This window comes from Gadus morhua, chromosome 17, assembly GCF_902167405.1.
Source record: "Gadus morhua chromosome 17, gadMor3.0, whole genome shotgun sequence".
NCBI lineage: Eukaryota > Metazoa > Chordata > Actinopteri > Gadiformes > Gadidae > Gadus > Gadus morhua.
Window position 1 is genome coordinate 4,060,118 of NC_044064.1, and position 13,232 is coordinate 4,073,349.

General features: G+C 46.2%; 1 protein-coding gene across 7 annotated transcripts in view; it reads left to right on the top strand.

The window, feature by feature from the left end:
- elavl2 (ELAV like neuron-specific RNA binding protein 2) overlaps nt 1-12,267 on the top strand; it is a 30,226-nt gene extending 17,959 nt beyond the window's left edge. For 6 of the 7 annotated variants that reach the window (XM_030338925.1, XM_030338923.1, XM_030338927.1 and 3 more), the window contains 4 exons: nt 5,532-5,685; nt 6,411-6,636; nt 7,700-7,738; nt 9,595-12,267. In XM_030338925.1, coding sequence (XP_030194785.1) covers nt 5,532-5,685; nt 6,411-6,636; nt 7,700-7,738; nt 9,595-9,925 — 750 coding nt within the window. In that variant the 3' untranslated portion in view covers nt 9,926-12,267. The remainder of the gene's footprint in view (nt 1-5,531; nt 5,686-6,410; nt 6,637-7,699; nt 7,739-9,594) is intronic. The other variant, XM_030338924.1, reaches the window with a different exon arrangement.
- Nucleotides 12,268-13,232: the final 965 nt, after the last annotated feature.

Here is a 13,232-nt window from a genome sequence, read left to right on the forward strand (position 1 = left end):
GAGCAGCCATCAAAACGTCTGCGGTTTTGATTGCCTCGTCGTGTTGAAGCGGCGGCCCGCTCTTTAACGGTGCGACTGGATTGCGCATGGTTTAAACAAATGGACTACATTTCTGTGTTTTCCCCATCGTCTTTATTTTTTAAGATGGGTTACAACCCCCGTATTCCCGGGCCCCCGACGTCAGTAGTGCAGATAAGCCCGGGAGTGGCAGGGCAACGAACACACTTTGCATGTATTAGCATCCCATTAGGTGTGTGTGTGTGTGTGTGTGTGTGTGTGTGTGTGTGTGTGTGCGTGTGCGTGCCAGGAGGCTGTGCATTAAAACACATTTAGTATTCACTCCCTTTTCCTCTGCAAACACAAGGAGGAAGTTTGTTTCTAGCTTGCCAACTTGGCCGGGGTCGAGGGGAGGGACTGTCTGGTCACTTCGAAGCCCCCCGTCTGAAGGTTTAATTAAAGAGAGTGTATTTTATTGATACCATTCATCTGATGAGATGGTGGAGAGGGGGGCCGGCGCAGGGCTACTTGGACGCTGCAGCGCGGTGTAATAATTAAAGAGGACTGCGGTGCCTTTTACAGATGACACACATCCCGGTCATGAGGAAGTGCTTCCATGGGGAACACGGCTCGGGTTTATGGCTGCTTACCCCTGCTTGCTCGCTCGCCGGTTTGCCAACCAGGCAGTCTGACGTACGGGGATATTTATAGACTCAATTCATCAAGTGCGTGTTTGAACGAAAACCAAAATGCTGGCTGTGCATTGCATTTGTGCAATTTGTGCAATGCACAGATTCCACCCCCCCCCCCCAGCTATAGATTCTTAAAGAGTGTGGAAACGTTCTGTTTTTTGTAAGGATGTTGAGAAAAGCTAATTTGGATCCCCTCCGTATGTATTGATCCGAGGCCGGTGAATAACTAGGGCTGTGTCTCGGGTTTCTATTACTTATTCGCCGTGATTTATTGCTCGGGTGCAGATGTTTATTTAACCCGGTGTCTGGCGCGGGAACATTGCCTCCTCTCCATCTACCTCCCCGAGCTAATGTATGCAGTGCCAGCCAGCAACCCGGGTCTTTTATTGTGAAACCTTGCAAACAGTCACGCTGCCCCCCCGCCCGCCCCCTCCCCCGGCAGAGAATCAACTAGGAAACGAGGTGGAGCACCTTTAATGCAGACCCTGAAAGCAGAGGCTGCAGCCGCGAAGGGGCTATGCAACATTATGCATCAGTAGATGGATATGACTGAGGCTAGGTTGTGAAAGTGGTTTTGCATATGTTTACATACATGTGTATGTATATATTCTTACAGTTGGATAGCGTGCAACCTAGGGATGTAACGGTATGAAAATTTAACCTCACGGTTATTGAGACCTAAATTATCCTGGTTTTCGGTAGGGGTGGGAATCTCTTGGCACCTCACGATTCGATTCCGATTATGAGGTCAACGATTTGATTCTGAAGCGATTATCGATGCATCTCGATGCAGCAATTTTTCTTATGTACATTTCCATGCATGATTTTCAAAAATATATATATACATCTTGGTTTGCTACTCGGAGTCTGCTAATCACTTCCTACTTTTGTGATGATCATTAAAGACAACGGATGAATTAACTTATCTAATACTTCATAAGAGAGAAAGCTTTTGTCACAAATATGACTTTCTATGAACAATGAAATAAGCAATGCAGCTTGCATTATAACACAATATGGAAGCATGCAATCTTTGTTTTCTATGTCATTAAAGGAAAAGCTATTCTTGAATTAGGAGTTATTGTGTCTTGCTGTGAGTTTGCGCGCATGCTATGCGTAGGCTGAATCGGTATTATCGTGTCGAGACATATCAGATTGGCACAATACACACTGAAGATAAATTCAATAATTTTAAAATTACAAAAAGTATCCCTCTCTGGCGAACAGAATGTTGCAGCAGGCAGAAAAAAATAAAGAAATCAGATTATTAATTTATCTGCATCGAGACAGAATCGTTCAAGCGAGAATCGCGATGCATCGAAGAATCGATTATTTTCCCCACCCCTAGTTTTCGGTATTATCGCAGTATTTTGCTTGCTGAGCGTTGCTAAGCGTATAATGACCGCTGTCAAGGAAAGTTTATTAAATTTTCTATCGTATCACTCCGCAAGTGGTCCGGTAACTTATCAACCCCAGTGTCCTGGGTTGCTAAGCAACGTCAACGTCTTTGCCAGACAATTTCTCTGCTGATCAACACTACGAATGCTGGTAACAAATAAATTGTAAAAAGACACACCGTGGGAAATTATTTTCTTGACGTATGTAGTTCACCATCATGCAGGCTGTGTTCAGTAAAATAAATAATTAAATAGCGATCTGTTTTCGGCCCATGTAGGCCTATCTGCCTAAGCCCAAGTTGAAATAATTTTGATGTTGAATGTTGATGGCGCAGTTGGTGAAATAATCAGATTGATTTCATACAGATCATAAAAGCCTCTACCTGTGTCATTGTGTGCGTGTGTGTATCCGAGCTGCGTGTGTGCGTGCCTGGGGGGTTCTTGATTGACAGTTTTTTGAATATTATTCGAATACTTCTCAGCAAATATTGTATAGTATTTTTTTGCAGAAATGCACATCACTATTAGAACAGGGTGTCCGCGCATCCTTAAAAAGTCTTAAATTCATGTTTCTAAATTGAAGGCCATAAAAAGTCTTAAATTCGTTACAAATGTCATATGGAGGTCTTAAATACTGTAACTCAAGGACTTAAATTTGCCGGGGCAGGACTATCTATATTTTTATTATTCTCGTGGGACTTTTCAGGAAGGAAATGTAGAGAGGCTTCTTTCTTGCTAGCTGCATGTATAAAGGATTATCTGCGTGCTTGCTAGCTAGTCTGCGACAATGGGTAGGTGTAAATTCAAGGACAGTTGGCTGAAAGACGTCCGTTTCCGAAGTTGGCTTGCGTCTGTTGCCAACCCCAACCATCGCGTGTTTTACGTCTTAAATTTCATTCAAGGTGGTATTAAAAAGGTCTTAAAAAGTCTTAAATTTGACTTGCTGAAACCTGCAGATACCCTAGGCTGATGGATGTCTTGAGCGCTGTCGTCTCCTTCCGCCATGATTCCAACTGAAACGAAACGTAAAAACATTATGTTGTAGGCTACACAGTGCGCCTGTGGGGCAATTTCAGGAGACTCGGATGAAGCGATGGGGTGGATTTAAGCACACGGTTTCCACGCCGTGGGCGCGGTTATCCACCGCGATAATAATTTTATTTGAAATGATAATGGTAACATTTTTATCGCGGTTTACAGTACCATCCATGTTGCAGCCGATGTGGAACAGGGTGGAATGCGAGTGTTTGACGAGATTGCGCGCACGTGTGCCTGTTTCACCCCTTTTTTTGCTGTGCTGCGAGACGGCAACACAATTTGCATTTGAATTGAAAATCCTGACACGTTCATGTGTGACTTTACTGTTTTTAGTTGCTTCTGAAACAAATGCACAGCTTGTGTTCCCCCAAAGGAGAACCGCAGCCCCCCCACATAGAACACTTGTACGTTGTAGTTTTTTTTAACTAGACGGCGCTCTGTAGGTTAAACACACGCCATCGATCGCATGGCCTCTGATTGGCTGTTGGGGTTCCCCGGTCACCTGCTGATCGCACCGGTACTCCGCTGATGGGAACTGAATTGTCTGCAGTCAGGGGGAGGGGGTGGGTTCCCCTTTTAAGAACAATAGGCGCGATGGTCGGAACAAATGTAGTGAGTCAGGTTTAGCCACAACCATGTGGTGTTTTAGGTCGTTCTTCAATATGCTGAAAACGGACATAACATATTGAACACTTTTATCAATTGTACTATTATCATTATGTTTTACAAGAATGAACTACCGTAGTTGTTTGTTGTAGTATTTAAAAAAAAAAGTAGTATTGACCTTTAAAAGACCCAGATGGTATTATCATTAAACTGTTATAATCCATTACACTCTGTAACTGCACTTCAACGTGGCTTCAGTTTCTCTCTTGACCACTTATTTTTTTGTAGTATCCATTATGTAATGTTTTTACATATAACAATAGCCTTTCTGTCTCACCATCTGAAAACAAACTGTCAGAGCGATTAGCCGTTATCTGAAGGCTTGACCTCCACCTTTGAGAAGGCCTGGAAGGATCCTCCGGCTGACAGCCCTGTCAGTCTCAATCATCTCCTGTTGTCCTCTTGCTGCTAGGTAGAAGTGACTTTGGGCTTGGTCTGTGCAGCCACCGTTTCCCTTTGTTTAGACACAGATCCTGTGTACACAAGAACAACAGCTAAACCCTTTACACTTGAAAAATGGTATTTAGAATTGAGTAGCATCGTATCCTAGCCATCTTTGTTGTATACGGGGATGGGGTAACCTAGCGATAGTTAGTGCTTGGTACTTGATTCTATGAACATCCTTGCTGTTAGTACCGACAGCGAATTATTGTTTCTTACTTCTGACAGATGTACTTATTGTAAGTCGCTTTGGATAAAAGCATTTGCTAAACGTAAATGTAGATCCTACAACCGTATCTCATTCCAGAATGCATCTAGATTCAGAAACCGTATCTCAATCCTTTTCCGCAAATTTCTCAGCACACTCACACTGGTCTCAGCCTGTTTAGATGCGGCTCCTGAGAGATCCCTGCTTGATATGCGCACGCACAGCCTCATGGAGTCCAGTAGTGTTAGGGTGAGCACCGGTTTACGTTGCTTTGAGTAACGTGGAGCTCCGTGTTGAATCCTCGACTCATAGGAGCTAGGCGTAGGAGACGAAGGGGTTAACGACCAGACACGGCAGGTCCGTTGTATTGAGTTGTACGAGTAGGCACAGAACGGTGTACGGCTTTGGATACGATGCCAAATGACACGCATTTGCATGCGACACCACCTTTGCTTAATCCAGGCTGATGACCCGTGACTTATCGGCTAAGCATGAGTCTTGTCAACGCTCCTGCCAGGGATTCTGTCCAGATCGGTCCCTCATCAATCTGCATTGGAAGTGACGTTCACTCCGTCCAGAGGTGGTTCTGAAAACGAGAAATTTGGTGTGAACATAGATATTGATATGTAGCTTATTTATCAGCTGAAATGCACGAGACGTGCAGAGTGGCTCGGATGGGGAGGTTAGACTCTGCGTAGTGAAAAATAATTGTGCTTTGCTGCACATTTACGTTGTGCGTGCTCCGCTGATGTTGAGCTTGATTGCCTGTTTCGCTAGCTTATATTTTTTACTGCTCCTGTGGCAATGTCCGTTGTCTTCAGCAGTGGAAGTGACCACACTTTTACTGCCTGTGACTCACTCCTATGAGTGCGTCTGCACGCACAGCCCCGGCCGTCATACAAAGAGTCAGGCTGAGAGAGCATTCCCATGGATTGACTCGAACACCGTGTTTGCCGATGTGGAAGTTTTACAATAGTGGTTCTTAATTTAGAGCCGGTCTTCTGGGGCATGAGGGATCCCCTGGTACACTGCCTGATCTTCATCGCTCCTCTCTCCCTCTCCCACTCTCTCCGTTTCGCTCTGTTCCTGCAGGTTTCCTATGCGCGTCCAAGCTCAGCCTCGATCAGAGATGCAAATTTATACGTCAGTGGTTTGCCGAAGACCATGACTCAGAAGGAGCTGGAGCAGCTGTTCTCCCAGTACGGCCGCATCATTACCTCACGCATCCTGGTGGACCAAGTGACTGGTGAGGAGACCATCCGTGTTTTGTGTTCTGTCTCCCTCTGAATACCACTCTATCTGTCTCCATGGCGCCCAAGGTTAAAAGGACAGTACATTTTCTAACTTTGAGTAGCGGAGTGTTTTGAAAAGGTTGCGCTCTGTGTGACACGACCCCTTAACTCTCCAACTGTGTTCAGTCATGCTGAAACTCTTTTGGGAGATGTCGCATTCAGAGTTAATTAGAACAGAAAGTAAATGCTTGTTGCCTTTCTACGTGTGCAGGTGTTTGTATTGTCAGTTGTGTTGCGTCTGGGTAGGCCCTTGTGACATTTCACACTCAAACGTCCATTATTTGCGTTTTGATTGATTCACTGAAGGTTTGAGTTTGAATAAACACAATTTTCTCACTGCAGTCAAACTGCGGCTAGTGTTGGCTCGCAAGCTAGCGTTAGCTCCCAAGCTAGTGTTTGCTCGCAAGCTAGTGTTTGCTCGCAAGCTAGCGTTTGCTCGCAAGCTAGCGTTAGCTCGCAAGCTAGCGTCAGCTCGCAAGCTAGCGTCAGCTCGCAAGCTGGCGTCAGCCCGGAAGCTGGCGTCAACTCGCAAGCTGGCGTCAGCCAGCAAGCTGGCGTCAGCCCGCCCGCAAGCTGGCGGCATCAGCCCGCAAGCTGGCGGCGTCAGCCCGCAAGCTGGCGTCAGCCCTTAATCCAGCGTGTCCTGGACGCGGTGACAGTGACCATGCCTTCTCCCCAGGAGTCTCCCGCGGGGTGGGCTTCATTCGCTTTGACCGGCGCATCGAGGCGGAGGAGGCCATCAAGGGCCTCAACTGTCAGAAGCCGCCAGGCGCCACGGAGCCCATCACCGTCAAGTTCGCCAACAACCCCAGCCAGAAGACCAGCCAGGCGCTGCTCTCCCAGCTCTACCAGTCGCCCAACCGGAGGTACCCGGGGCCCCTGGCGCAGCAGGCCCAGCGCTTCAGGTACAGAGTGTGAGGGGCCCGGCCCCCGGACGTATGAATGTGTCGGGGCCCCTAGAGGTATGGATGTGGTAGGGCCCCCAGACGTATGGATGTGGTAGGGCCCCCAGACGTACGGATGTATTGGGGGCCGGCCCCCAGACGTGTGGATGAGTTGGGGCCCCGGGCCCCAGACGTGTGGATGCGTTTGGGCCCCGGCCCCCAGACGTGTGGACGAGTTGAGGCCCCGGGCCCCAGACGTACGGATGTATTTGGGGCCGGCCCCCAGACGTGTGGATGAGTTGGGGCCCCGGGCCCCAGACGTGTGGATGCGTTGGGGCCCCGGGCCCCAGACGTGTGGATGCGTTGGGGCCCCGGGCCCCAGACGTGTGGATGCGTTGGGGCCCCGGGCCCCAGACGTGTGGATGCGTTGGGGCCCCGGCCCCCAGACGTACGAATGCGTTGGGGCCCCGGCCCCCAGACGTGTGGATGGGTTGGGGCCCCGGGCCCCAGACGTACGGATGTATTGGGGGCCGGCCCCAAGACGTGTGGATGGATTTGGGCCCCGGGCCCCAGACGTGTGGATGTGTTGGGGCCCCCAGAAGTGTGGATGTGTTGGGACCCCTAGATGTATGGATGTGTTAGGGCCCGTCCCCCGGGGGGGGGGGGTGTGTGTATGGTGTTGAGGGTACTAGGAGCAGGGATGGTGCTGGCTCCTGGTACGACTAGGGACTGAGTAGTTTGGGATTTAGTGGCGGTAGTTTTATTCATTGCATGAATGACTGTATGATCATCACTTGTATTAGCTGGATTATTTACACTGGCAACTCGCAACCAAATATGCCTTTGATGGTAAAACAGATAACTGTTTTGGGGTTCGGTGGCTCATATACACGCTCCATTGTGCTTATGAAATGTTGTTGGAAAACACCAGACGAACAATCCAGAAGGGTATTTATTCTAGCGCGTGATTGACTTTGTGTTTGTATCCGAAGCTTCCGATGCCGCACAAAAATGTGTGCACTGATTTAATGGACGACGAGGTGCGTGGCAATGAACTAACCTGTGGTTTGTTTTGTGGTTTCAGGTTGGACAATCTGCTAAACATGGCCTACGGCGTCAAAAGGTACGTTCTCACGTTCTCACCACACGCATTTCCGACATATTTCAATTAACGGTATTCTTGCTCAAGACGGTTCTCTTTATCTCTGACGGATCAGACCCATTTAGTCGGCAGTGCCAATGGCATCAGAGTCAGTCCAGTATAAAGAGATATGCAGCCTTTTCAATATCAATTCTGCCTCATTTATAATCAACACTCTTTAAAAAGCATATTAATCTCCAGTTTTCCTAACCTCAATTCTGGCCTGTGGAAGGCTCAGATTATGTATTCATTGAAAATGTTAAATCTTGGTCTAAACACGTCCATACTGGTGATATATTTTTTATATTGCAATATTTGATTTTATTGCGTCAAAGCTACATTTATTAATTTCCTTTTCCGACCCAAGTCTAAGAGACCTTTACAGCTGATTGTCTGTCTTTTCCAGCAGCTTGCAATACCGGTCTCTTAAATAATAAAAGCAAAGTGGGAGCTATACAACTATGACTACATTATTGTCCTCTGTATAACAAGAAGCTGCAGAAGATAAGAGAAACCAGTGTGTTTTTGTTTCAAACAAGTGTGTGTGTGTGTGGAATGAGTCACATTTGACATCCACCCATATTCCAACCAAAACACTCTGACTCCCTCTTCAAACACACGATGGATACAAACAAATCCATCCATTTTGATATGCTCGAGTGTAGCAGCAAATCCCGGAGCTTTTCGCCAAGTTGAAAGACTGCGTTCGCTTCCTTCGCCTGCTCTTTATCCAATTGAAATTAAAACAATAGACGGCAATGTCCCGGATCAAAGGTCAAGTTTCTTACCACTTCTTGCACGCTATTGCACTAAATTGCCTCCAATTCCCCCAGTCTTTTTCCCTTGGGCCCCCCCCCCCCGCCTGCTCTGATGCAGGCCGTCCGTCCCGTTTCAGCCCCTGTTGCGTCAGGCCCTTCCCAGGAAGCACTGGACCGGCAATTTGCCAGCACCGAGCTTTCACAGAATTCCTTCCATGAGCGTTATTGAACTTCAATCCTTTTCTTCCCTTCAAGGCTCCGTCACTGGAGCGGGATAGGAGAGACGGAGAGGAGAGGGAGGAAGAGGTGGAGTCCACCACCGCAACGGTGGTGGACTCCACCACTTCCTCTCTAGTCCGTGAGAGAGAGAGAGAGGGAGAGAGAGAGAGCGCTCCACCGCTTCCTCTCTCTCACTCCTCGCTATCCCAGCTCCCTTGATGCTGGTAGTTTACCTGTCATGGCGGATGTTCCCGAGACGCCAACTGGAGCACATAATCTCCTGCGACACGGGCGGCAATAATTCATGGCCTTCCCATACACATCCCTTTTTTTTTTTTTTACTTCTCCCCAAACTGCTTTAGCCTCAGATTGGGCCTATCCCTGTGATGTGATATTATTGTCCTGTTTTTGTTTTTCCTGTTTCGTCCCACCGGTTTTCCGCCCGATCCGCTTTCGCAAACGCGGCCGAGCCGCGTTGGCGTCGGATACTAATTGAAATGCATCATTTAGAACAGGCATGGATATTTAAAACCTGTGGGCTCACCCCGTCGGGTACCCTGTCTTTTTAAACATTAAACCCTGCGCAACTTGCGTATGACAAGGCCAACTTTATAAATACATTCGTCAGGGCAAAAAAATAAATACGTCATCCTGCCAACAAGTATCTCCGACATATCCGGCGTTTTTAAAAATACATCGGAGCGCTTTCGCGGCTCCAGCGCACTGCCCCGCCCGTCCGTCTCTCGGTTTGTCAGATTGCATTGACCCTGTTGCGCGTGATCCCCCCCGTCTCCAGTAACGCCCCGGTCTGCTGTCCCTGGCGGCCGCGTGTTGAACCCCCGTTGTGTTGTGTCTCCACAGCAGGTTCTCGCCCATGGCCATCGACGGGGTGACCAGCCTGGCTGGCATCAACATCCCGGGGCACGCCGGCACTGGCTGGTGCATCTTCGTCTACAACCTGGCGCCCGACGCCGACGAGAGCATCCTGTGGCAGATGTTCGGGCCGTTCGGGGCGGTGACCAACGTCAAGGTCATCCGCGACTTTAACACGAGCAAGTGCAAAGGATTTGGTTTCGTCACCATGACTAACTACGACGAGGCGGCGGTGGCCATCGCCAGCTTGAACGGCTACCGCCTGGGGGACCGAGTGCTGCAGGTCTCGTTCAAGACCAACAAAACGCACAAAGCCTAATCCCCCCCCCCCGTCCCCGTCCCCCCCTCCGGTCGGATTGTTTCTAGAAAACCGCGGGAAAAAAGGAGAAACAGGAAAATGGAAAACGTTCTCGCCGTAAACTTTCTACATTAGTAAAAAAAAAAAAAAAGAAAGAATCTTTGTAAATCAGTGTTACGAAGGGTAAGCGAATTTGGCGTCCGGTGTGGTTTGATTTGTTTTTCGATATTTCGTTTTTTCTTCATTGCTGCGCTTTGGAACTTGGTATACTTTATGTTTAAACAGGAAAAAATACTGCAGGTATTTCTGCCTGTGATGTTGCATTCTCTTGCTGTCTACAGATGGACCTTCTAAAATGTTAGTTATTACATTTTTGTCATTTTGTTGAGCCTATGCTTTGAATCCGTAAGTCTTGTAAGGCTTTGTGTAGTGATTTTCTTTGTATTGTGTCCTAATTTGCCTTAGGTGCGTTTACGCCTTCTGTGGTTAGCAAGTGTTTCGTTTGAACATTTTGCAATATCGTTTTTTGTAAGTATTTAGTTTCTTGTAATATCAGTTGGTTATTGGTTGGCTGCATAATGTTATTGTAAAATTAATATGAAAAGACAAAAAATTCTTAAAGCAGTACCTTGCCAAAGAGCTGAGAACCTCTTTGATGTGGGTTTAAAAAGCATCTATTTTTATAAAAAGAAAAATTTGGAGAAACTTTTTACTGGACCTGGAGCAAAATATTTTGACTTCGATACTTTAGAAATATCTTCATATGACACCTTGTGGGCTTTTGAACTTTACCAGAACGTTTGCCATGGTCGACATTTCTGGGGAGACTCATGCCGTTAAAGATACCTTTTGAGATCTTTGTATTACCTTCAGATTCTAGACTCCATGGCAACGCTGGGTTCATTTGTAAAACCATCCGTGAGTTGTCCCGTCATTCCGGTTGTCGCGCGACTAGCGACTCTCTTCCGATTCAATTTGGAAAACACACTTAAAGAATAATAATACAAAGGTTTATTCGCAAGAAAGTGCATGCAAAATTCTTCTTCAAAAAAGTGTTACTATCTTTAAGGAGTGTGAGAATCAGTGGAAGGCTGCCAATCGGTGCGCTTTAAACATTAGGCTGATTTGTGTCTTGATGGCGACTTGAAGAGTTTTTACCGGCTTTGTATGGAAGACTAAGGAGGACGATGAATGGGCCGCTTGAGGCTTGAGAACTAGTTTGATTAACGCATTGAATGGATTATCTTCTTGGCTAAGAGCTATGTAAATAAGTTTATGTTGAGTATTTGACCCATCTTTCTTTTTAGGTTTTGCTTTTTGGACTTCATTGCAAAGTGCTTCTTGTTTTTCCCTCTTAAACGAGTCTGTGAAGTATAGTTTTCGTTTGGGTTATTGCCTTTTTGTTTTTACGTTGAATGTTACCTTTGAAAGACTTGATCTGTTGTCCAATGGACTCGCATTGCAGTGCATCATATGTTGGTTGTTTTTGTTTGTAGATAGTCTTGCTTCGTATAAAGGTATTAATCTATAGACAGATTTGTTTTCTTTTTGTTTTCTTTTTTTATATATATAAACACTATAGATATATATTTATGTGGTGAAGAATGGATATAAACCACAGTTTTGAAATATTTGATTACCTTTTTCATATCTACGTAATGCATATAACCTGTCTTCAAAAAAAAAAAAAAAATCGTAAGTGTATATTGCTTTATTCACTTCGGGGAAGTACGAAGAAGTGGTTTCAACGGCCGTGAGCGCAAAACGTACGGAGGGACTTCCGAACGACAGGGGGGGGCTAGCTACGAGCCTCGGATGCCCTGAGTACTGCACCGGAGTCCTGCTTGGTATTTAAACACAACTATTAGTCATGCTTCCCCTAAAGATGAGCAGTGTGCTATGCATTATATATTTATCTTTGCCAATGCTTTCTTTTTCTTTCTCTTACTACTTCTTTGGGTATCCTTGTGAAGGTTTACCCTGGACTCTGAGCTGTGAATGATCGCTGCTGTAGGGAAGGGGTTGAGCTTTTTTTCACGCCTGACCTCAGCATTTAAAAGAGAATATTAATATAATTGATATAATAATTTGGTTTATTTTGGGTAATGGACCGATTGGAGGCTGACGGTCCGGCCTGAAAATAATCTTCCTTCGGTACCCCCTCCTCATATTTCAATTCTTTATTGTGAGAATGACCTATTTATTTGAAGTTGTACAGTCTGACTTGGTTCACAGCGATTTTTGAAATAGAATCTATCTTTAGTTGAGTATTTAAAAGATGTACATGTTATTTACTTTGTGTTTGAGATACTTTGGATTTTTCCATGTTAAGTACATGAATAAATAAGTTGAAGGGCAATGCACTTCTTGTGAATCGGTCCCGTTCTTCAAATGAATGTTTTTTTTACTCGTACTACTTTCAAGCACCGGGTCTAGAGATTTCTAAAAGCCTGGTAATCTAAGCTCCAATATGTCTGTGCGTTTAAAGATCTTTCATTCAGTCCCAACGGTTCCTTGAAAGAAAGCCTTAATAGCAAAGTAGTCTCTGCGTTATTGTGCTCGCTCCATTTTTACCATTTCCAGTTGCTGCGTTCACACTCTCTCAGACCTTACGGGAGTGGTGATTATATTGGTGCACTGAAATGTTTTCCCTGAACTCTGGGAGGAACAGCCTTCGCTTTTTTTTTTTCCTGTACGGCTGCATAGTGTCCCAAAACCTTCTGCAGAAATCGGTAGAACACACAGCATCTGTTGATTCCATTGACATGCGTCCGTTAAGGATTGTGTTTTGGTTTTTTTTGCATCGATTTTCCTTATCTTTCGCGCCGCTGGACACAGACAGCCTCTGAAGTCAACATGGCCTCTGTATCTAGATGAGCACTCCAACCCCTCCCTCTCTCCCTCTCTCCCTTCCCCTCTACACCCATCCTGCAGCCCTCATAGCTTTGTCTTCCTGAAGGACACTGGAAGGTCGGGCATCGGCCAGTGATTGAATCGCATCAGTATGTTCCTTGTCTAGAAGTTCTTTTAAGCCTTGTTTTTCACTTGAAGCACTCTATCTTGACACTTTGGAGCAATTCCCGAAGCGCCCGGCTCACTTTAGAAGAGGTGTTAACACAGACATGCTCTCATCACCCGCGGAAAGTTCCTGTATGCTCAGCGCTCAGGAGAAAAGTTAGTTTTGTGGTTAGACGGTACAATGTGCTATCTTTTATACTGTATAATGTCGTGCATTTAGGGACACCAATATTGTCGATGCAGAGTGAATGTCAATAGTGAAGAACGTCGCCAATATTAACACCGTGCAGAGACGGAGATTAACATTAAC